The sequence below is a fragment of the Chelmon rostratus genome, chromosome 18, assembly GCF_017976325.1.
Source record: "Chelmon rostratus isolate fCheRos1 chromosome 18, fCheRos1.pri, whole genome shotgun sequence".
Classification (NCBI taxonomy): Eukaryota; Metazoa; Chordata; class Actinopteri; order Chaetodontiformes; family Chaetodontidae; genus Chelmon; species Chelmon rostratus.
In genome coordinates, this window is record NC_055675.1 from 18,591,942 (window position 1) to 18,616,458 (window position 24,517).

Below are 24,517 nucleotides of genomic sequence, written 5' to 3' on the forward strand. Positions count from 1 at the left end.
TTGTATAAGTGTGACAGAGAAGACAGATAAAAGTGTTTGTGAGTAGTCATTACTTGATAAAGTTGGTGAAGAGGAACGTGGTGTTGCGGATGATGCGGGCAGCCCGAGACTCCTCATGCTGACAGCGCTGCATGGTGAGCCCGTCGTCCATGTGGCCCTCAGAGTGCAGGCAGGCCTAGACCAGGACAGACACATACAGATATACACCTTTCATAACATCATTACATCAGGGCCGACACCATCAAATTTATAAGGCATGAAATAACAAGGCATCAGCAAATGTCCTTCCATCCAATCAGACTTTGGAAAAAGGATCTGTATTTTATAGCATTTTGCTACAAACAGATGGATGACAAATTGCATTTTTCTAAACATTTCTCTCTGATCATTCTATAATATAACTGCAAAGTTATTGCAGATATTGATCCAGAAGCTATAAGAAAAGCCATATATTCTGAACATTTCTCTCTGATCATTCTTAGATATAACTGCAAAGTTATAGCAGATATTGATCCAGAAGCTATAAGAAAAGCCATATATGTATGTAATCAGGAAGTGTGAAGGGAGAGTTAAATAGTGGGTTTACATCACTACAGCTCAGTGAAACCTGACTCGCTGTAATCAAACAGCATAATCAAGAAAAGGGATGGGTGGGGGTCTGAGTGTAGACTGACCATCACCTCCAACATATCAGGTGCATTGGCATGCTGCCAAGGCTGCAGGGACTGCCTGGCGCCAGCACGAGCTGGCATCTGATGTCCCTGGAGGCATGCCCTGCAATGAGCAGCGTTCATGTGCTGCCCTAATCCCCCCTGTCTCACCCAAAACTAACTGTCACCCTACACATTGCCCATTATCACATTTAAATGGGTTGCTACTTCAAGATGGGGCGGGTGTCAGGGGAGATGGGTTGTGTCAAGAGTATCTAGAGTAGACAATGATGTTAAGTAGAGTGGAAAATAAATGTTTTCCTGTGTGGGGTAGGTGTTTAAATATCCACGTAACCCACTGGTTTGATTTGGTGTGATTTGCTACTGTGAACATGGGCTTTGAGGTGTTGGAGACAAGCTATGGAAGGCACTCAGGATCTTACTGTCAGCAATACATACCATATACAGTTATTTGTATCACTATGCAATGATGCAATGATTGATTCAAAATCCTGCATTGGGTACATTCACCTATGAGGTTTGATTAGCCTGCGACATATTCCCAATATGTCCCAACTTAGATCCCAACTTATTATGAATGGTGGGTATAAAAACCAGGGTTGGAATGACCCCACTATTTTTATCATTAATATTCATATACTGTACAACACAATATTGAAAATGGATGCAAAATCATAGCTAAATCATTTTGACATTTTTTTTTACAATGCAAATTCCTGCAGAACAAAAAGGGAAATCTATGACTTATTTTGTTTTTCATTACAATTTTCTTGGAATCATTAAGTTGGACATTCTAATGTGATCATTTTATGACAATGCAATTACACTAAAAGTCAATTAATGCTCATCTGGAATTACAGCCCAACCCTTGTTTCTACTATTCTTTATTGATAGAGTATGTACAACGCATGTACATAAACAACTAACAGCTGTTAAAAGGAAACTATATGTATCAGCCTGCAGTTCTTACTATAGGTGACCTACAAAACAAGGAACTACCTGAGCATAAGGACTACTTCTACTGAACATGTACCTGCTTTCATTTCAATACCTACACAGGCATATACATCTTTCATTAAGTCTTCATGTTGTGCATGAAAAAATCTCAGTGACCTCTGGAATGATTCAGGTTTTGAAAGAAAAGTTAAATCCTACTTACCCTTCTTTTCAGGGGTCCTAGGCGAGACGATTTGGCATCAGGCGCCAAGTAAGAGAGCCAGAGTCCTGTCGCCACATGCATGATGAAGCAGACAGAGTCTCCGTACTTGATCTCTGGCACTCCCATGCCGTCGATGTCCCTCTTTGGGCCCAGGTCGCCCTTTTCCTGTTGTGTTGACATTGAGAGGCGCACACACACATAACCAAATATACACAGAGAGAAAGGAAGCATGCACACACAACACACAGGCACTGAAATATGACAAACGAAGATATATTATGATTAGATGGTAATCAGAGAGGCGGGTTGAGGAGAGTGCATTCATTGGTCTGCCAGGAGGTTGCTGCTGGCCTCATTAGCTCTGCTACATTTCTGGCTCAGCAGAGATGGAGCCATGCAGCTGATTGCAGCTGACAACAAGTAGTGGGGAACATATTAATACCAGTGTTCAACATGGCAAAGCATTAACCTTTTTAGATACAGGAGTCGACGGGCAATGGGTGGAGGGAGAGGAAGTGAAGAAATACATGCAAAATAAGAGTTTCTATCTATATTTATTCTTCTAAAGAAACATGATTCCACAGTAATCCCAGTAAAGCCTCTGGGTCCTGCTGGAATAGTGATTGCCGAGGGCAATTACAATGTGTTCTCAGGAGTGGGATGGGTGGGAAAGTTAAAGCCTCAGAAGTGGCCAGCACTGAGGAGGATTTTAAACTGTACCTATTGTAGATAACAGGATATCTACAGGGACTCAACTGTACTCTGTGAAGGTGACTCATGGCACTGTGCTGTTTATGTGGCTGTAGCCATATCAACACAGTGTAGTAAAGTAGGATAATTTAGCAACAAACAGTAAATACAGGAAATACAGAAAATACAGTATCCAATTCTAATTATGATGGACGATAGATTTAGATAGCGGCTCTAAAACAGTTATAAAAGGAAATAACTACATCATGTAGTTTTAAAAAGATTGGGAATCAAAGCTGTTAGATCACAATGAGACCACAACAAAGAAAACTGCTGACAAGAAGACAACCCCACTGCTGTGTCAGCTTCTACATCTGAACTGCACAATTTACAAGCAAACAACATATCTCACCATCACTGAACAACATCACTGAAATACCTGCTTTCAGTTTGAATTTCAAGTGAGCCATGTGCTCCTTTCTACGGGTTATTTTTGGTGATGAGAATATTTTTGGAACACGCTATTAAAACAAAGAACTGAAGAGAGACTGAGAGAGAGTTCAAAACAAAGTGTGGGATAAAAAGGGTGGGTCATTGAGGGATAGAAATAAGCAAAGGCAAATGAAAGAATACAAAGTAGGTACCCTGAAAATCCCCCCTAAAGCATCACAGTGAATCTTAATACTGTGGTGATACATTTATTTTCTCTTCCTAATTGAAAATGGCTGCATCCCAGCCAGTTGTCATTACGCCAGCCGACAACACGAATGTTTGCTCCAACATTTACAGTGCTGTCTACTCAGCAGCTGTGAAAAGGTCAATTTATTGTGGAAAGCCATGAGCTCATTAAAAGCTTACAGACCCATCTCAGGAGTCTTTGATGAAGTAGTCAGGGGAAAATATTTTGAATCCTCTTTTAATTAGGTAAGTTGACCAAGAACATTTATTTACATCAACACCCAGGGCAGCTTTCAGATGGTGTAACTGCCTTGCTCAAGGGACACGTAAGAGCTAGTCGTAAAAATAGAATGAATAAATCATGCTTGTAGTGAGCACTGACCTTGGAGGGCCTGAAGCAGAAGGCAGTGGCCGCAGTGTCGGACTTCTCCCTGTCCTGCAGGACCAGTCCGCGGTCCTCAGTCAGGGCCAGGTAATGGCCAGTAGAAAGGTGGCGTAGTCGGAAGGCCTGACCCCAGCGAATGTGGCTACCGCTCCAGCTAAACAAAGAGCACTGGTGTCACAAACTATGGATACAACCCTGGATTATCTGTGTTCTTCAAAAAACAGGAAACCTTGCGCAGCATTTTTAAAAGAGCTTTCTGGAAGATAATAACAATATGTAGTTGTTGTTTTTTTTTAATGCAAAGTTATCTGAAGCTTTATTTTGACAAACTCAGAAGACCTCTGACTGAGAATGAGAGCTGCACAGCAGTAGGACTGGGTATCAAATTCCAAATTCTCTTTTTTTAAATATTGACTCAATCTGTCTGAAACACAAAATCAAATAAAAAATGTAATGGACCAAAAGCTGGCATCAAATGTCAGGTCAGATTTAAAGTCTTATTCACTTATTCCTTGATTAGACAGTTCCTTATTTAAATCATTTTGGTAAACTGTCCTGTGGCTGCTTACATTAACTATATTAATTATTGGCTTTGTCTTGAAATTATTAAAAAAAAAGTTTGTAAAAAAAAAAAAAAAACAGCGTAAATGTCATTATTTTTTTTTTAAAGATACTAAGATAGAACAATACTGAGGCTTATTCTGGAGGCTGATGTAACTACAGATTACAATTATACGAGTCAAACTTTCTGTGCGCTAGCTTTCCCTAAAATTATTCATTTTATTGTCCTGACATTTAGGCACAAGGCTTAAACACCAGAAGCAGTGTGAAAGGGAACTGCTGACACGAGCGTAGTTAATTGTTAGAAATAACACAGTTTCTGTAGCAATATCCATGTTAGCTAGTTCTTCATGAATGCTGACTTAATGTATGAGTGAAAAAAAGACACCACTGATATATATTCCTATCAAAATAACATATACTTCTCTATTTAATTCTGCATTGCAGATTAAATCACCAAATTACAATATTTTATAAATGTTTGTAAAAGCAATCTGTAAGTGGAATGAGACGTCTACCAAGAAACACATAAAAATTAAGTTTCTTAGTGTCTTAGTGGAACTTAACTTTCTTTGTATGGATGATGCAGTGTAGAAAATGCTGTTTAAAATTCCTCCCTAAGCCGAGACAGAGAACATGTGCCTTAATAGATGCACCTGTGCCATTTCAAAGTGTACAGACTCTGACAGGCAGTCCCAGTGAGAGCTGGCAGATGATGTGACTGGAGAGATGTTGTGTGGGTGGCCAGTTAAAAAAAAGGGGAGAGAGGAGGAAGAACAGGGAGGGTAATAGACAGCGAAAGAGAAGTAGATTGAAAGGGATGGTAAACAGAACCTCACCTTCTGAAGGACTTTGCCAACTAATTGGTGGTGACAGTTCAGAGCAGACAGAGTTGAAGTTTATATATAACCTACAGTACAGTAGCTGTGACGTTTGTTAATAACGCACCAATTCTTTTTATTCTCCAAGAAGAAATAGGACAACTCTTATTTACTTTCTTGAGTTTATTTCATTCACCATGTGTGTATTTGGCTCTGATCTCACCTGATCCTCAGAGGCTCCAGTCTCCAAAGTGAGCGGGCCTTTGATGCTCCCTTACCCGCCTCATAGTTGACTATCCTGAGAGCACAAAGACACAAGTGGGGACTTCTGTTAGTATTTCTGAGTCTTCCAAGTCACTGTGGGAATAAAATAACTTGAAGAGATTGTGCAACTGCTACAGTTCTGGCACAGGGAATACCATTAATTTTGATTATGTCTCACTGCTCAGGCATTTGGACAGAATTTTCTTCCAAAAGCAATGGGTATACATATCTTTTGAATTCTGCAATTCTTATGCTGAATCTATTTGTATTCATACCAATGGAATTTTAATTAATAATTAAAACCTTCTAATATACCAATCCATATTTTTCACTTTACTGTTTAGTCTGATACGAGACATAATTTACTGTTCTGTGATGCTGATTCTGTCAGGAGAAACCATCCACAGAGCAGGCTGTTAGAGGTCAGCTGCGAAACTATGCCCCTTAACATGGCAGGAGGTCGAGGATATTTGTGTCCTTCAGGAAGGATGATCTGTCTGCTTACTAAATCAAATTCTTGCCCAAAACAAACCTAGAATATAACACCCGAAATTGAATGGACGCTAAAAAGGATATGACCTGAATTCTAAATTAACACTCAGAAAAAAGATGAAAGAAACGCAATGAACCCCTTTAATTAGATTGAAGGACAAGAGAGATTTCTCAGCTTTTGTGGGTTTCTGAAGTTGTATGACAGCATTATTTCTTCTTTTCATCCCATTATGTACAGTCACACACAGAATCTACAAGTCTATTTATTATTATCTAGTTATTCTGTTTGCAAGGAAGCATTTTGATCAGCAAGACTTTGGCCCTCAGTAAAAATAGGAGAAAAGTGTTGAGATGTTGTCTTATTCATCATCCTCAAAAATAACTTTCTCAATTGCTGATTTCAAAGATTTTTAATATTTACTCACTGGTCATTAAACAACTTGGACATTAACTAAGCCTATCGGCTAATTCTCCACTAACCTCTGCTCCTCCTCACTCTTGTCTGCTCCCGGGATGGTCAAGCTCTCATCATGACCATGACAAAGACGCATCACATGTCCACCAACCAAATACCCTGATAATAACAAAAACAAGATTGTGTTACATGATATTCAACATTTTTGCTTTTGACCATGCAGAAATTATATTTATTACGGAGCAAACATACAGTGAAAAGGGAGCAAATTTTAGACTACGACATCAAAACAGGAGTCTTTCCTTTTTGCTTTCTAGAAGATTATTAGACACAAGAGAGTCATTATATGAAATGAAAACAATTTACAAATGTATTAAACTGTCACTGAAAAAAATGGATGTTAGACCACTGTTATTGTGGTTGCTGCTATTGTTGCTGGGGTCATGAACTTACCTACAGCCATGTTGCCTGAGGAGCAGGTAGGCTGGATATTCCACAGGGTCTGCATGAAGGAGGCATCCACCTGGCTGCTGTCATTACAGATAGAGAGGTGCTGGAAGAGAGAAGCAGGTTACACATGGCTTTAGACAGAAGGGTGGAGACTGCCAGCAAAGAAGTTGTGTTAGCAAGGGGGAACATAGACAAACACAGAGCAATACTGCACAGAGGAGAGAGCTGTCCCAGTGTTGGGATTGAAAAGAGATTAAAACAACTTTGTGTCTTTCTGCTTGAGCTGACAAACAGTGTTATAAAGCTGTGGGCTAAGAGCACAGCTGCATCAGTGTTCCTCTATGCTGCAATGTCCAGATAATCCTCTACAATAATTCTTTCCAGTAGAAACACTTGGAGCAGCTCCCATTTCCCTACAGGCAGGATTCAGAAGTGAGTGAAAGCTCGAAATGATCCTTGCCTTCAGCAACATCCTCCCAGCTACATGTAAATGTGGTACATCTTGTTCTATTTCACTTGAACTATGTACTTTCACATCACTGTTGGGCCAAATAGAGGCATCCATTATTATTAGTGTGTCTTGGCGTTTCAAAAATGTACAATGTATCAAGTACTTCAGTGTAACCTTTCCTGTGTTTTGACAGATGATATGGATATACTGATGGAGTGCCGTTCACAAAGATACTGCAAATTACAATTGTATGAAGTCAAACTTTTTGTGCACTCGCTTTCGGTAAAATGATTCATTTCGTTGTCCTGACATTTAGGCACCAGGCTTCAACACCAGACGCAGCACAGTGAGGAACTGCTGACACACTTAAGCCTGACCGGACACAAAGACACAAAGCAGCAAACACCTTCATCCTCAAAAGGGTGCATCACAACCTCTATGATTGTTCACAGTAATGGAGCACTGATTACTTTTTGCCTCAATTTCTGGTGTGTCTCATTCTTCAAAAGCTGAAGTTCTGTCAGGCCGAATCAGGTGAAGATTTCCCTCCGGAGGAGATGAAAGTCTGGCTCGTTGCCAGTTTTGCTTTAATTGCACATTTCCCTCCCTGAAGGGCCAGAGCAGCCACTGGAAGCCAGCGGTGCTCACTCTCCTATGCGTGGCACGTCCCTGTCCCTCCTCTATTCCATTTCTCTCTCTGCCTCTGCCTCTGTCTCTCCCTCTCACTCTCACTCTCCTCTTCCTTTACCTAGTAAGTTAATTGAGGTCGGGCGTATAGCTCCGCATAAGGCAGACAGCATTAACTCTAAGCTCATCAGTCAGATGGATGCCTTCACAAAAATAATTTTTGAAAAGAAACCGCACAGGAGGGCTTTACAAGTAATCAGATTGCCATTACAGATAGCAGTGTAAATTTTTAAAGGTTTCCTCCTGAACTGCTTTGTCACTCTGAAGTTGGCTGGAGTGAGACAGGTATCAGAGCTCTTCGACAGCTATGAAACTTTCCAAAGTGCCTTTTTGAGACAGTCCGTGAACAAAAGCAGATAACTCCAGCTATGAGGGGTGCATAATCTCCAAAATGTGGTGCACTGTCTGCCTCTAAACTCTTGCAAGTTTTGAGCCAGACAATTCTGTTCTAACATGAAAACATTTGGCAGAGAAATAAGAAAGCTCCCAAAACAACAGCAGGGAAAATCTGAATGAAGTGAGATCTGACAAGCAAACCAGATAAAGGAAAATGAGTGATTATACAGCATGCATCAGAAACAAGAGACTGTATCTGATGTATCCAGACAGTCTGAAAAATCGTAAATATTCATAAGAGACAAACATGCTATCTGGAAATAAGAAACTGAGTGGAGGCCTGCTGATTTAATGAAAATGGCCTGCGTTGCAATTAGTCCATCATCTTTTAAAATTTTCTTTCTTGTGTGTGATGGCGTATTTGAGATGTTTCTGTTAATGCTTGACTGTAACGCTGCCTCCTACTTATTGAAGAACAGTTAATAGTATCAACATCAGAATGTCGATGACAACATTGACAACAAAATGTCTAATCATTTGAATTTCTTTCAGCAAGTTGGTATTTGCAATACAATTTGTGCTTGTATTGCTATGTATTGTATTTTAACTTTCTCACCATGGCATTTTCGTTTCACTTAGGTCAGTTTGAAAGCATCTGTATTGGAGAGGAGATGCTGGATTTGACCTACCAGGTATCTCTCTGTTGACACACTGACAAGGATCAGGTCGTCTCCGATGCGGACTTTCTCTCCCTCTGATCTCTGCTTGGATGCAGGGTGGATGGTCCACCAGCAGGCCTCTCCTATTGACACAATTATACAAAAATATTATTCACATACTGATGATAAAGTACAACACATACACACAAAAGTGCAGGTCTATTGTCCAGCACAGCACATCCTGAGTCCTTACTGTTGCTAAAGCAACTGTCCACTCTGAGTGGTAAAAAGCATAAAAATAGCCATCATCTGATTAAGACTGAAGTAGCACTTGAAGTCATTGTTTCCACTTGATAAACGGCCTTAAGCATTTCCATAGTTCAAATGTCAAATGCAGCACAGAACACAGTTACAGTATTTCTCCCATGGCTATTGATTCCATGTCAAGGTTAGGTTGACCTGAAATGGCTACACAGGAGGACTGAATTCAATTAAAAGCAGTTAAAAGCAAAGCAAACTCTGCAACGAGCCTGTTAGTCATACTGTACCTATTGAATCTTCTTGTAGTCCAACATCAAATGACAGCTTGTCTGTCAGAGACCTTGATGTCTTCAAACAGGTAAGGTACTGGGGAGTGAAAGATGAGTTAGATTTAGGTTAAAGAAAAGACAAGCTGAGAGTGGAACTATTGTTCAAATGTCTAATAAAAAATAAAAAAATGAATACTTTAGGACTTAGACATACACTATATAAATTTAATGCTTGTCTAGTTATTGTTTAAGTAAAAATGCAAGTCTTTAATTGTTTAGTAAATGTACTCTAATTTGTTTTTCTGACAAATAAGTGTCATAAACACACACAACCCATATCTCACATAAGTTGGGACACTAATACATAAATTCACAGAATGTGATCATTTGCTAAATCTGGAATCTCGGTTTTAAGTGCTGTATACATATGCATATATTTATCTTAGCATGTCCCACTAAGCACAGCTTTACTGGAGAATCATCAAAATGCATCGTTGATACTCACCATACCACTGAAGGAGTGGCGAAGGAGGATGGCATGACCGTAGAGCAGGGTCCGGTGTCCACCCCCCTGACCCGCCTGCCAGGAAATTCACAGGTAACAGATTATCATCATGACGTTACATAGCATCTGTGACCTCTGGAAGCTGTCGGGCTTGGCATACCACATCTGTAGTCTAAGTTAGTAACCTCGCTTTCAGATATTAAGTTAAATGTTTCCTCAGCCTCTGACCCTGTGTAGGCAGATGGGGCTGAATGGATAAAGTTTCTTCAACTTTGGACCTCCATTCCAAGTGCAAGCAGGAAACGGACGAGGAAAGAGGGAGGGCAGCACACAAAAACTACACACACAATCAATCAAATCTACAAACACAAACATGTACAGTACCACACACATCGGATAACTTGCCCATTCTTGTGACAAACAAGAATAATTGTGATATACTATATAATAGCACAATGGTGGAGGAAATGTGAGGAAATAGTTGAGCAAAAACAAATGAAGACGTGATTTCTTCTCCATCACTGAGGTGAATAACGAGAATTGTACTTACCCTTTTAATCAACCTCTAGCGGCAGAAGAAAAAAAAGAGATTGCGCCATAAGAGGTGACATCTAAACCAGCATCGCAGCAGTAATGAATCAGTTCAAATCAAATGTGCAAGTACAGCACACTACCATTAGAAGGTTTTAATAAATGTCTGAAGGTTTTGTTTTAAACGTGGGATTAATGCTGTTTGCAGCAGTTTAATAGTCACATTCAGTTTTCTCGTACATATTTCTCATCGTCACAGTAGAATTTTTTTAAACAGACACTGTTTTCAGCTAAATTTAATTTAGTCCAGTCTACCAGATTTTTCTTTTGAGGTGACAAACGATATTTAAAGTCCTCATGGAAAGAGCTGGGACCAAGCAGGACTGGGACTGTGCTAACCAGTGTGACACACTCTGCAGTGTTTATCCAATAAGCAATACATGGAGGCTATCCTCTTTCTTGTCCACTTCAGTGTTAATTTGTGTGTCTGCTAGTGGGGTCACATTTAAACTGACCTACAGGGAACTCCCAACCTTCCCCTGAATATGAACCCAAGCTAATTCTCTTTTGGCTACAAAGTCTCTCCCAGATGGCTTGTATAAGACAGACAAAAAAGGAAACAGAGTTCGATCAAAAGAAAAATGGGAAGAGTATCCAGCAACAGCTGGGAGTGAGGGAGGGGGTACAGAGAGAGAGCCAGCCTGTATTTCAGGCCTGCTGTCCTGCTGACACATCACTGCCAGGAACTGTGACCTTTGGTTTGGTGCCCCTCCAGTTGTAAGTACTGTACCCTTAACAGCTTTCTACTGGGAGTGTATTCGAGTTAGAAACAAAGGCAAGGGGGGGTTTCTGTGGGTGTGTTTCCATGCATGCATGTAAATGGGTGTACAGTAAGTCATGTCTTCTAATGAATACTTAACGTTTTTGGAAGATTAATAGGTACTCAAGTCACCATCTTATTTCAAGTCTTGAGGCCTTAGTTCAACACCAAAATCATCCTTTGTGTCTTTTAACTGATTAAAAACTGATTCATACCTTTATTCCAAGCAGACTATATTACTGTAGCACACTATTTACTAGCCTCTTGGACAAAAAAAAAAAAAAAAAAAAAACAGTGACAGACTTCAGCTCATTCAAAAATCTAGAGAGAGAGAGAGAGCACATTAATCCAGTTTTAGCTGCTCTGCACTGGCTTCCTGTAACAGTTGGAACTGGTTTTAATGTCCTCCTCCTTCTATACTAACCTCTCAATGGGCTAGGACCAAGCTACATTGCTAAATCCCTTGTTCACTATTTGCTTTCAAGATGCAGCCTTTGTCAGTTACACCCACACTGGAACACATCAACTATATCATAGAAGGCAGTGTGGTGAATTATATTATTAAAAAAGCTAAAAACTTCTCTTTTCACTGTCATCTTTGAACTTATGCACTGCTATACTTCTTTGCTATATTTAACCTGAGTTTATGCACTCTATCTACTTTATTTTTTTACTATTATTCAGCAGTTTCATTTTCCAACTTATGTTATGCACTGTCTTTATTTTCATCCATAATCTTATTTTTCCTACTATTATCACCTTGCTTTTATTCTCCATTTTATGTTAGATTAATTTTCTATCCCTGTTTCCATTCTATGTGTTTTTAAATGTGAAGCACTTTTTAAATGTGAAGCAAGCAAGTGCTTGTTTTCTTGCTCTAAAGCACTTTCAGCTGCATTTCTTGTATGAAAGGTGCTGGACAAATAAAGTTTATCATCATAATTATCAATAATAATAATTAAATTTTAGTCTAACATTATCATAGCTATTACTTAATGTAGTGCTGCTAGCTTTGACACGCCATGCCAACTCTTACCAGACACTGTACCGACTCCCATATGTTACTGAATCAACGTTAAGTCAATAAAGCCGACTGTTTATATCTTTGAATTAGCCCTCATGATAATATTTGCGGATGGCTTTGCTTCGGTACAAATATTGAGAAAAACAAAACCACCAGAGAAGAGTTGTAAACTTCTCAGCAGCAATGAAAGATAATTCAATGATGGCTGAAGGTAACTTCAGGTAACTGTTGAGGCACACCTAGCTAAATCAACTTTCTGTTCGCTTTCCCATTTAAATCATTTAGGGGAGCTAGAACAAATTAAATCACCTCTCAGTGTAATGCAATACACAGCAAAATAACGTTATAATGAAGTCAGAACTTATTTCAGGGGTATTCAATAATCCTATTTTAAGAGACTTTGTTAACTGATACAACAACTTACCAAACTTCCAGACATGGCAGCCCCAGCAAATCCAACTAAACAACACTCCACTAACCATCGTTAGCTGAGCTACGACATTAGCTTAATTATACGCCATCTTTGATTTAAAATAATAATAAATAACAATGGGTTGGAGTTTATCTATAGTCCAAACAAGTCCTATTTTTCCCTGACGTCGACGTGAATTCCTCTGAACTATTACTGAGAATTTGCGGAGTCAATTTAGTAAATAATGCCTTTAACGGCTGCTTCACTTAACCTAGGTAACGTTAGCCTTGAGGGTTAGTTAGCTAGCTTTGGACATTTAATGGTAGCTGTTAGTCCTACGTAGAGTAGGTACTAGCAACACGCCTCCGTGACCTCATCACGCCATACGTGGCTCCGTGATTTGTCACCTGCTGTAAGATTTTATTTTTATTTTTTTTACCTGGTTTCCGGTTGGTGTTTCCCCCATGGATGTATGTGGACGTTTGCAGTCAGTCCTATTATTTCCACAGACTGCAAATTTTAAGTAACCTAATTAGGTGTCAACCACCATGGCTCAGCTTCTGTCTTCTTTACTGAATGAGCATTACATACAAGAAGTATTCAGAGTAGCAATACCACAGTGTAGGTGTCTGTTACAAGTAAGACGTGCATTCAAGATTTAAATGAAAGCACAGAAGTATAAACATCAACGTATACAAAAGTAAAAGTAAAGAATAATGTATGTTATAAGATTGCATTTATTGATACAGTCATATCACTTTAATGTTGCACCTGGTAAAGCTGGGGCCAATTTTTAATGTTTTATATACTGCTGAGTAGCTTGTGAATTTACCCCCAATATTAATAATAATAATAATAATAATAATAATAATAATAATAATAATAATAATAATAATAATAAACTTTATTTGTATAGCATCTTTCATGCAGCTCAAAGTGCTTTACAACAAGGAAATCACATGTACCAAGTGAGTGTTTCACATAAGTATTAGTAAAAAGTTGAAGAAAATTAAAATACTCAAGTAAAGTAGCTTACAACTGTACTTAATTACAGTACTTAAGTAAACATGAAGTAACATGAAGGGTCATCAATTATTTTAGCAATTATTATTTGTATTTATATAATGACAAATACTTTGGGGTCTGGTAAGCTGTTATTGGTATTTATCATTTAAGACCAAAGCAATAAGGTGCTACATATTATGAAAAGTGCTAAAGCTATCAACTTTACAATAACAAAGGTTGTAGGCAGAAAATGTGTGGCTTTCACATGCTGAATAACTTAACCAGTTCTATTCCATTATCAGTGTAATTGATGTATTTTCTGCTGATCACTTGAGAAGCAGTGAAATGGGCCAGTGTAAAAGACTACTTAAAACACATGGATGATTTTGGTGGCTGATCTTTAATTTTCCTGCCTGCTTGACTTTACAAGAATGAAGCAGTGTCTGCTTTCCCCTTGCTAAAGCCTGACAGAGCCATTACACCAAACCATGACTAAGTAATTTACCTAAATGTTCACTTCGTATAATAGCTCATCTTATATATACAGTAACACCCTGAGAATGGGAAAGAGCACACTAATCAGTTTTTCAAAGCCGAGAGGAACGAAGTCATGCCAAACTAATTTGCTAAGTACCATCTGATATATTGATTCTCATGTACATATTTAATACCTGTTCTTCAAATCATCTGGATAATGAGACAGAGATTGCGTTCCATATGCTTTACATTTACTTCATTACAGTCAATCAAATATGGTGTACAGCATGCTGTGTAATACATGACAGTTTGGAGAAAAACACACACAAAAAACACCACTGATCAATCCTGGAGTGTTATTCTAAAAATCAAAACCAAACCTGGGGGTTGTGGAAAAAAAACAAGTGTAGCACGCTGGCAGTCCAGTGCATCGTGTGAAGAAAAGGTAATATACGACGACTTTGCTCAACAGCAGCGCTTGTGGACACTCTGAAATCCAAACTGATTTCAGGACATTTCCTCGTGTCAATACCCTTAAAATTAATGGATGTTAGAGATCAAACCCAGAGAAAACAGAGCAGCACACCCAAACAACAAAGTGAGTTTTCTGCCAACGTGTGGGTTTTCAGATCCTTAAGATACCCCTGGTAAGCAACATTTAATGAAAATACACAGTCTGTGTATGGTTGTATCTTTTAACAGCACAGACGTTTTAAGCTGTACACTAAGGCTTGAATCTTCTAGTGTTAAAAGCAAAAAAAAAAAAAAAAAAGGGATAATGAATAGCTTCAGCAAATGAGAAGCAGACACTATCACTTGAAAGTGCTTGCACTCTTGCACACAGTCTTTGGGAGCGAGACAAAACATCTGACTCATGTGCACAAGGTGACAACACCAGTGGATGCCTATTTCAAGATTGCCATAATTTAAAGTTCAGAGACATCTGTGACAAGCTAATTGCTAGTCTGACTGGCTGAGGGATAAGTGTTGAGCTATGGTGAGGTGAAAGCTTGATTTACTATCCAGAAGGAGTCCACACTGAAATAAATGTATTTTTTAATATCCATTTGCACAATGTGTGGTGAGGTGAAGAAATTGATGTATTACCATTAGCTTAATATCTCCCTACAAAAGAGTACCTGCCATGGACTTTTAAACTAAACGCTGCACACGCTATGAATGCAGCTTTTATGGCAATTGAGAAATGGGCGTCACTTCAAGTGAAAGTGCCGTCAGTTCAACCCTTTCGTTTGGCAGTCTGTCATGCACACTGACAACATGATGGATGAACAAACTGATGGACCTACCCATTTTTCATGGTCAGCACTCTAGTAACACACAAATACAAATGAAAAGAATGTATTATTGGGGTGTATGGAAGTCAATTACACAAATCTGAGAGCAACAGTAGAGAGAAATGGGTCCTTGCAGTGGAAAGGAAGAGGAGGGTGATTTATTAGCCTTGCTACCAGAGAGTTTGTATTCTAGCCAACATCATGTTGTCTTGCCAAACAAGGCCAGCCAACAATGTTGCACTGTTGAGCACAAAACAAATCTGCTACCCAGGCTAATAACAATGCAGGCCTGAATCACCAGTGGAGAGGACCCAAGCAGTATACAAAATAAGACACTTAAGAAACCATCTGTGCCAGAAGGCTATGTTGTGCATGAAAGTACAGTGGTGGCCAGAGACATCAAGCACAACACACATTTTGGGCTATCTTGCATCAGGAGTGTGGGATTTTGTACTCAATTCATCTTGCAAATAGCGCCATAACTGTGTGTAGTGTGCAGGTTTCTCTAGCCGCTGCAGCTGCACTGCACAATGAGTCATGCTACCATAGCTTTGCCATCTCTGTTCCTACTGTAGTGGTCTGTCAAGTAATGACTAATAATAATACTTGGGCCCATCAATTGAGGAATGCTTTCAAAATCAACACAGGCCACTATCCAATAGGAACAGTGATGAAAAAAAAACACCACCACAAACAAGCAATTTCTTGTATGTAGTGGTTTGTTTGGCCACATTTAATGCTGGGATCTATTTGAGAATTAAGCACTGTTTTCTCTTAGTTTTTCCCCAAAACATGTTAGGACGAAAGGGCTTAACATTTTATCCAAACAGGGGTGATGCCAACCCCTCCCACCTCTTTACTGCCCCCTCTGGATCTAGAAGTGCTGGGTTATGAGATTAAATGACACATGAAATGACTGTTAGAGCGCAGCAGCATGGGCTGAATATGAGCATCTGATGGGGGTTTACAGACCACACGTAGCCCACCAGAGTGGCTCCACTGCTGTCGATGACAACCCCGTGGCACGACTGAGTGTCTGCCCGATCAAAGATTACTCACCTGCTCTAATAAACATGCCAAGTGAGCCAGAGCGGAGCCGGGAGGGAGAGGGCTCGCACTGTTTAGCTTAAATCGAGAGAGCGGATGTTGAGGAGAAAGGAGGCTGTGGAGGCAGCACAACACTCACAAATAGTTTCCCTCCTTTCTTTGACCCCCGCCGGCCTTTCATTATCAGAGCCGTCTGATCTCTTTTTGCAAAACAGGAATGTGTTACAGAGAATGAAAAGAGACAGCCTCTATTTAGAATTCAATCGCAGTTCTTGGTCTTAAAGTAGTTCAGAGTAATGGTAGGTGTGGTCTGTCTGCTTGTTCTAAATGCTGTTGGGATTTGATTCAACCCATTCATTGATTTTTAATATAAGCCAAAATATACTGCTGAAATAGAGTAATTAAGCATTTGTCAGTCTAAAGATCTTAGCTTTGGCAACCTTGTTCAGTGCACTTGTTTCCCCTCACAGAAAAAATAAACTGCGATATATTGTCTACATTTCTTTGTGTGTGGATATTCTACACTTTGCTTTAGTGGTTTACTCGAATCTTTGTAACTTTAAAGTACTAAAAAGTTACTTATAAAGTAAACTATTTATATAATGTGGCAAGCTGACATTTGGGTTAAGCAATGACTAAACTGAACTAACTTGGAAGATCATCTTATTTTTCACATGTTCTTTGTGGGGAAGTGGGACATCCAACATGGCCGAGATCCAGCTAGCTGGGTCAACAGATACTTGCTCATTACTGTCGGCATCAAATTTTGGAAGATGTTGCAATTTAATTATTTGAATAATAAATGTCACTGTATTTCATTTCCAATCTGACGTTAAAGGGAGTTTGAAGTGCTGCATTTGAATGCATCATTTTGGAGACAACAGGAAAAGCGTTATGTCTGAACTTGGCCTTGATTGGGTGGGCTGAAAAAATACCTGAAGTGTTTCCAATCAGGTCAGTTTCGAGTATTTGAACGGAGAAGCCTCCTCAAAGCAGATTCAGTGCATTTTTATTTCCAGTAGTGTGACTGCTCTGCTAGTGAGGGGATTTCTTTTTCACTCAATAAAAATCCCTTCAGCTAAATTATGTTACCTGGAAAACAGTTGTGAAGAGCATTATTCTATCACACTCCTCTTAGGCCCCAGTATATATAAAAAGAAATATCACAGGAATAGAGTACGAAACATCTCACTGGAACTTATAATGAAAAACACCTCAAGGACATTTTCTGTTACTGGTAGACTACAGACTAACATGTGTATGTATGTGTTTGTGCGTGCACGTGTTGAGTCTGTTTGTATGCATGAGACAGAGAGTGGCGGGGTGTCGGTAAGAACCAGGAAGTACTCACCCCTTCGCTGTTCTGCCCAGTGTTAGCCAGCATCTCCTGCAGGGCCCGCACTGACAGGGACTGCTCCAACACAAAGCTACAGATACACAGGTCTGGAGGAACATACTGCAGGATGGAAGGAGAGAAAGACAACGAGGTGAGAAGGGAGAGAGTGTAGGAAGGAGAGGGGGACAAAGGGAAAGAAACATTAGTTGACGAGGCAATGACAAGGTGTTTTGAGCAAAAACGGGCTCCTCTCCTGGGTAAAAAAACAATGTTCCAGGAGTTTATTCTCCTTGAAATTCCTTGACTCTATATTTGCTCTCTTACCTGTATAGCCTCGAACACATGCTGCTGCACCCAGCACCCCTCATTACAGAACTCTGAACTGATTTTTGACGTGATAGTGGCAGATTGTGAGACTCAACACACCCAAAGCTGGAGGCAAACTTCTGTAAAAAACGGAGACTTCAAAACTAAGAACTGAAGAGTCCTCGAAATCCATCATTTGATCAACATTTATGATGTGGATTGGCATCGTAAAAGTTGACATGCATCATGTCCCAGGCAATCTGAGGGACTGTGACACGCAGGCGGTGACCTAAATAAAAACTGCAGTGTCAGTCTAAAGTAGCTCCCAACTGGGGCCTGTTATGACACAGTACATAAATATATATTTAAACATTTTTTGAACTTTTTTAGCTTCTTGAACTGACATCAGACAGATATTTCTGGTTTAACAAATAAATATAAACATCCCAGCTGAGCGTGTGTGGACAACTAGACATTGCCTCAATTCATTTTGGTGCCTGTATACTGTACAGATATTTTTCTACATTTTCATAGCATGTTCGCAGGGACACCAATGCTAAATATACAAATTCTTATTTATGCTTTTTCTATTCATTTGTATGTATCTTAAAGAAATTAATTTAATTAATGAGAAAAGGGAAGTGTCCGACTGTAAAACGCTGATTTATTTAAACACATGATCGCACACATATGCACGTAGCATTTTATCTATATTGTTATTATATTAATAACACCGCAGTAATTGGGTGAATGAATTGCAGGTCCTGAGCTGAGACAGGAGACCAACAGAAACTGCTCAGTGAGGAATGGTGCTCATAAATAATTCTGATGATTCGAACTTCTTTGCCGTCTGGGTGTGTTACTAACGAGTGGCTAGGGATTATGAGGAGGGCTGTCAAAAGGTGTGCAGCCCGCGGCTGCTATGACCAGTAATTAGTCTGGCTAGGCCTTATTCCTCAGGACACTGGGCTGTTTGGCTCTCCTCTATAATAGGCTTCAGATCTGGGTTCACTCTACAGCAAACCGTTGAAGTCTGTCTTTAAACTTTCAATGTATGGCTGCCCGGATTCAATAAATTCAGTAATAACTGCTGATCATGAATTATTCAATGCAAGGGGGTGTAGTATGTAACTAAGATGAAAAAGCAAGGATAGTTGAAGTTCATTTAAAGAGCCAATGCAAAGAGAGGATGCTGAAGAATTACATAATGCTGGTAAATTATTGGCAACTCAAAAGCAGTTCATACAGACATGAGGACCTGTTCATTACATGCATCTGCTTGTCAAATTATGAAAAATTAACTTACTTTGTTACATGCTAGATGGCACTGTTGATTACCATTACAGTGCTGACATGACATGCAACCAACAACATGTAAACAAGTTAGCTATAGCACAATAACTCCTTCACCCTCATAATCCCTGACTTGATATCCTTGAATGATGCTAATATTATTATACATACTGTACTTACTGTCTATCGCTACTTCATAACAGTAGCTGTCTTCACCTTAACATGTACTACCCATCTCTGTCCAACACAGAAGAGGAATAATTTAAGGTGTTGGGAGTCTGCCCTGACTCAGTAACACAACCGGCTGACCCTTGACCTCTGCAGTGAAGTGAGAAATGTGAGCAGAGGGGAGGGCTGCTGGGTGATAATGAGGATGGTGCTGCTCTGTAACCCAACACAAACATTCATGGGAGTCTCCTACACCGCTGTGTTGCTGTGGACAAATGTTGTCCACTCAGATATGCGTTTACACCCAGATGAGAGGTTTCTAGTGACAAAAGATCTGAGACCTATGTTGGAAAAAAAGCATTTACAAAAGAGTAGCAGCACCAAAATCTAGATCTCACTCCGCAAACTTTCAGACAGGGTCAGCTGAATATTTACATCTGCCAGCAAGAGCATGCAACATGACATGATGCAGCTACACCTGTGGTGTCATACGACCTTCTTCAGTGATAATTCGCAACCTGCTTCAGACCTTTCACTTCTTATGAATTATTCACCACCAATTTCCCAATTACCATACTTCTTCCAGGCTTGGGCAGACAAACTGAACATTCTCCCTTGACTGGAAATAGAAAAAGACTTTCTCAGTGGTCACAATGACCTTTAGAAAGTCTTGTTTTTTTTCCACGCTCTGTACGGGGCTTGATTCAATACAATAATATAAGCTGTGAAAATGGATTCTTCAGAAGATCAAACATATTACATCATATGCAAGCTATAATAAAGAGAACAAGTACAGTGAAATAAAATTCATTATTCTGGCTTTTCGAGGTCGTCTACTATTGTAAATTCCATTAACTTCCTCTTGTTCCCTTACAAAATGCATTTAAGCCGAAGAGATTCCTTTTTAAATGTTTAACAGAACTATTTCACATCATATATTTTTTATTGTCAACAAATCCCATGAAAAGACCAAAACTGACAGCGAATTGATCCGACTAACAAGTAACTTCTGTGTAGCCTCTGTTGTTACACAAAAACGAATTAGAGTGAGCCACACTGCTGCACCGTGTAACATGTTCCCTCATTACGCTGACCATGAGCTTTGTAGTTTATTTTGAGTCAGTCCCACATACACCGTCCTGAAAATATTCACAAGTGCACAGTGTGTATTAATCCATGACTGAAAATAGTCCCTAGCCTTTGTTTAAAAAAGGAAAAAAAAATGGAAGTATATATTCATGATCTGTTTTTGAAGATTTACTTCTCAGTCAAAGCATGGTATTTTTCCTCCTAAACATTCGAATCTTTGAGTGAATGATGCCACTGTAATGGCCCAAGCTTGCAATATGCCATGGTTGTACATGTGGCGCAGCACCATATTTAAGGCACTGCCCCAGAACTCGTCTTTAATCGGACCTTATGTTTCACTCTGCCTTATTTGTCTCTACCAGCAGCGGCAGGCTGCCAGGCTTCGTTAGAGTCTTGGAAATGAGGTGCCAACACCTGAGATCAGCCAGCTGACGACAGCCCCTCCCCGCGCGCCAAACCACAGCCGTCACCCTCGACGCTCAGCCACATTTCACACCCAAGGAGGCCTGAAGCATTGTCACCGGAGCGAAGGTGAGAGGAGAGAGGTGTTTGTGATGGGCTGCCCAGAGCTCTGCAGAGGTGGGTGAACAGAGGCAAGCCCTCACATCCCTGAAGTGTTACTGCTCCGTGGTCCAATTAAATCAGGCTTTACTTGATATGCACAGCTCGTAAAAACATGTGATCATATGATTATCACTCTGAAATGTAAAGTGAGCGTTACACCATAAATAAAACAGTAACAACATCATCAGTAAACATTTACTGGCTGCATTGTCTGTCCCACGTACATGCCTTACTGAGTGACAACAAACTAGCTCTCACCATTGAAATCTCTCAGAAATATCACTGAAAATGTTGTGACTAACGATGCACATGATGATATACGACAATTATGCTCCTGTTAAGAAGCATATTCCTCAGAACCAACACGATCTCTCTCGTTTCAGCATGTCTTTTTGAAGCCCATACAGTACATCTTGTCAAACAGAAGATTCATGAGAGGCGCAGAAGAGCGTTGACAGCTCTGTTGTGTTGCTACAACACCACAGGCAGCAAAATGCAAATTTTAAACGCACAGTCACAATGAGCAACTTCACTCCAACACAACAAAAGCGAGCGAAACCATCCTTTATATGTCATATTTGTTGTTGTTTTGCCTGCCAAGGCCCCGTGACCAACCCCAGGGATGCACCAGAGCAGAAACAACTACATGATCCATAACTGGCCTCATGAAAGCTGTCAGTTGTGTTTGTTGGGATTCTGGCCAAGCTGGAGTCACCAAAGCAAAGAACTGGACCCGGATCCCCGCAGAGGTGGGAGGATATTTTTCCTCTGCACCACCAAGGCACCCATTCTGAGATTGCTTTTATCTAAGTTGTTGCACTTTGCACCACAGGCTCTGAGCAGAATGTGCACTTTCAAATTCATCCCCATTGTTTGACAGGAAAGCTCATCTCAATAAGAGCACTTGGGAGGGAAAGAGAGGATAAACAGATGAGTTTCAAGGCATTTCTCTGATTTACACTCTGTCTGTAAAAGAGGCTGCCAAGAAAAAAACTGGACTGCAGACTTTTTTGGAAGCAAGATTATTTTGCGCATCTATTAAACTATGCAGAATACACTTTTTGTCAAAGGAGGATAGGTCTTAATTTAATTGTTCAAGGATCCAATTACTGGAAGATGTAATTAATTTCTGGAGAGGAGACACAAACATGACAGGAAAACAAAAACACTAGTACAGCTCTAAGGAAAGTCATGTACTGGTTATTTGGATTAAACAATGAATGAGAATATGTCTACTGTTCACAAAATTAAATGTCTGAATATTCATATCTGGGTTAATTTCAAGAAGCTAAGTAGGCTGCACTCAGTTAATTACATTTCAGGAATGTCTCTGCTGAATACCAGATAATATACCAGGTAAATCTTCATTCTGTCATTTCAGAAGCGGCTTTTCCTTTATCAACCTGCTGGGTGTCCACTAACAGTGAATCCAGACAAGGGGTACTTGAACCCCATGCCAGGGGGCACATGGAAAGATTCAAGAGTGTTTCAACTCATTTAAGAAAATAAAAATTGATTAAAAAAAATAGAAGCACTTAAATGTTTAACTAAAAGTAGGCATAAACAGTTAAAATAGTCAACTAAAAGTAAAAAAAAAAACATAAAACGCTCAAATTGGTAGAAAAATGAAAAATGGCTCAAAGTAAACAATTGAAATAGTTAGCTATCAGTAAGGATAAACATTTGAAATCCTTGGTTAAAAGTAATGGGTAAATAGTTGACATACCTGACTGCAAGAGTTAGCCATAAGTAGTAAAAATTAGCTAAAAGTAAGGATAAATGGCTGATAGTGGCAAATATAATGGCAAATAGTTAACTAAAACTAATGGATTAAAGGTTAGCTAAAAGTATACAAGTGAAATGCTAAATTTACACTGGTTGAAACAGTAAGCTAAAAGTAAAGGATAAACATTTCAAATAGTTAGCTGAAGGTAATTAAATACTTGAAACAGCTCAAGGTAAAGAGCTGAAATAGTTAGCTAAAAGTAAGGATAAATGGCTGAAATAGTTGATTGAAGTAATGGATAAACAGTTCAAGTAGTTAACAAAAACTAATGGATAACCAACTGAAATAGTTAGCTAAAAGCAGTGACATATATTTGAAATACTAAAAATGACGAAACTGCCAAAAGTAAGGAATAAACACATCAATTAGCTAGCTGAAAGTAATAGATAGCCTAAAAGTTTGTATAAATGGTTGAAATGTCCAGCTCCTGTCAAAGTGACAGCTTTAGCCTACAAATGCGACCTGAATACCGACCAGTCTAAATAATGACAGTTGATTGTATGGAAACAATTATAGTACCTTTATATTTGATAGTGCTCAATAACTGACTAATTAAAGGCCATTAATTTACTCTGTAGCTGCTATACCTGCCTGCCTCAAGCCAAACTGCCAATCACTTCCCACCTCTTCACTCATGCCACCCTCACCTTAGCTTCAGATGTGGGTTCCAGGTAACACAGACGGTTTCCGAGTCCCTCAGCGGCCAGGCAGAACTTGCGATGCTCCTTCTGGATGGTGGCCACACACTGGAGCACCACCTCGTCATCCTGCCAGAGGAGAGAGGAGCGTTAAAGCCAAAAATGTCTGACGGTGACCTCTCCAGCAGAAACAAGACCAGACAAGAAGAGCGGATCTATATTGGCATCAAACGTGGAATCAAAATATACGACGTCAAGGTGTTTAAACTGACGCCCAGATATGCACCTTTAAGTTCGTCATGTTTTAAGTAAAATAAGACACCCGGAGTTACAAGGTAGCCACATAGAGAGGGCATTTTTAATTTCCTGATACTGTTGAGGACATCACTTCAAAGGAAACATAAGGAAATATCTTCATATCAAATTACAACAAATGACCATTTCAGCAGCAGTAAAAAAAACAAAACAAAAATACATCAATCTTAACAGTAACCGCAAAAGCAGCTTTGAGTAATATCATTTCTAAACACTTTACGCAGCGTTTGGTATCTCTGTGGGAGAGAGGAAACCTCGATTCAATCAGTGCAACCAATAAATGAACATCTGTATCTGTCAGGGTCGAGAGGGTCGGGCTCTATTTGGCAACACGCACACAGATATTGATTTGTTTGTGTACCGCGCGTGTGTGTGAGTGTGTGTGTGTGTGTGCACGTCTCCTGCCAGCTCACGTCCCACACTAATCTGAGCTGATGGTTGCCATGGTTCTGGCTCCCACCTCCTTCACAGCAGTATTAATTCAATAGATTTAGATACAGGCAGCACAGCTCCCACAGACTCGGGAGGCGAGATAACAGACCCTGACAATATTTCAAACAATGGCACTCTGAACCCAAAACTAGAGAATCTGGTGTGATTGCAAAGTAAAAGTCGCTGCATAATCAGACTTTTGAGTGAAGAAAATCATTTAAGAGG

The 24,517-nt window shown here is 39.7% G+C and overlaps 1 protein-coding gene across 1 annotated transcript in view; it reads right to left on the bottom strand.

The window, feature by feature from the left end:
* The window catches only part of ryr3 (ryanodine receptor 3), a 117,878-nt gene that overhangs the window by 76,473 nt on the left and 16,888 nt on the right, over positions 1–24,517 (bottom strand). Inside the window, exons 2-13 of the mRNA XM_041959396.1 lie at positions 23,555–23,674; positions 17,717–17,821; positions 15,331–15,351; positions 9,755–9,829; positions 9,268–9,346; positions 8,750–8,862; positions 6,590–6,689; positions 6,202–6,295; positions 5,189–5,263; positions 3,581–3,737; positions 1,831–1,995; positions 54–175 (exon numbers count right to left, since the gene is read on the bottom strand). Coding sequence (XP_041815330.1) covers positions 54–175; positions 1,831–1,995; positions 3,581–3,737; positions 5,189–5,263; positions 6,202–6,295; positions 6,590–6,689; positions 8,750–8,862; positions 9,268–9,346; positions 9,755–9,829; positions 15,331–15,351; positions 17,717–17,821; positions 23,555–23,674 — 1,226 coding nt within the window. The remainder of the gene's footprint in view (positions 1–53; positions 176–1,830; positions 1,996–3,580; positions 3,738–5,188; positions 5,264–6,201; positions 6,296–6,589; positions 6,690–8,749; positions 8,863–9,267; positions 9,347–9,754; positions 9,830–15,330; positions 15,352–17,716; positions 17,822–23,554; positions 23,675–24,517) is intronic.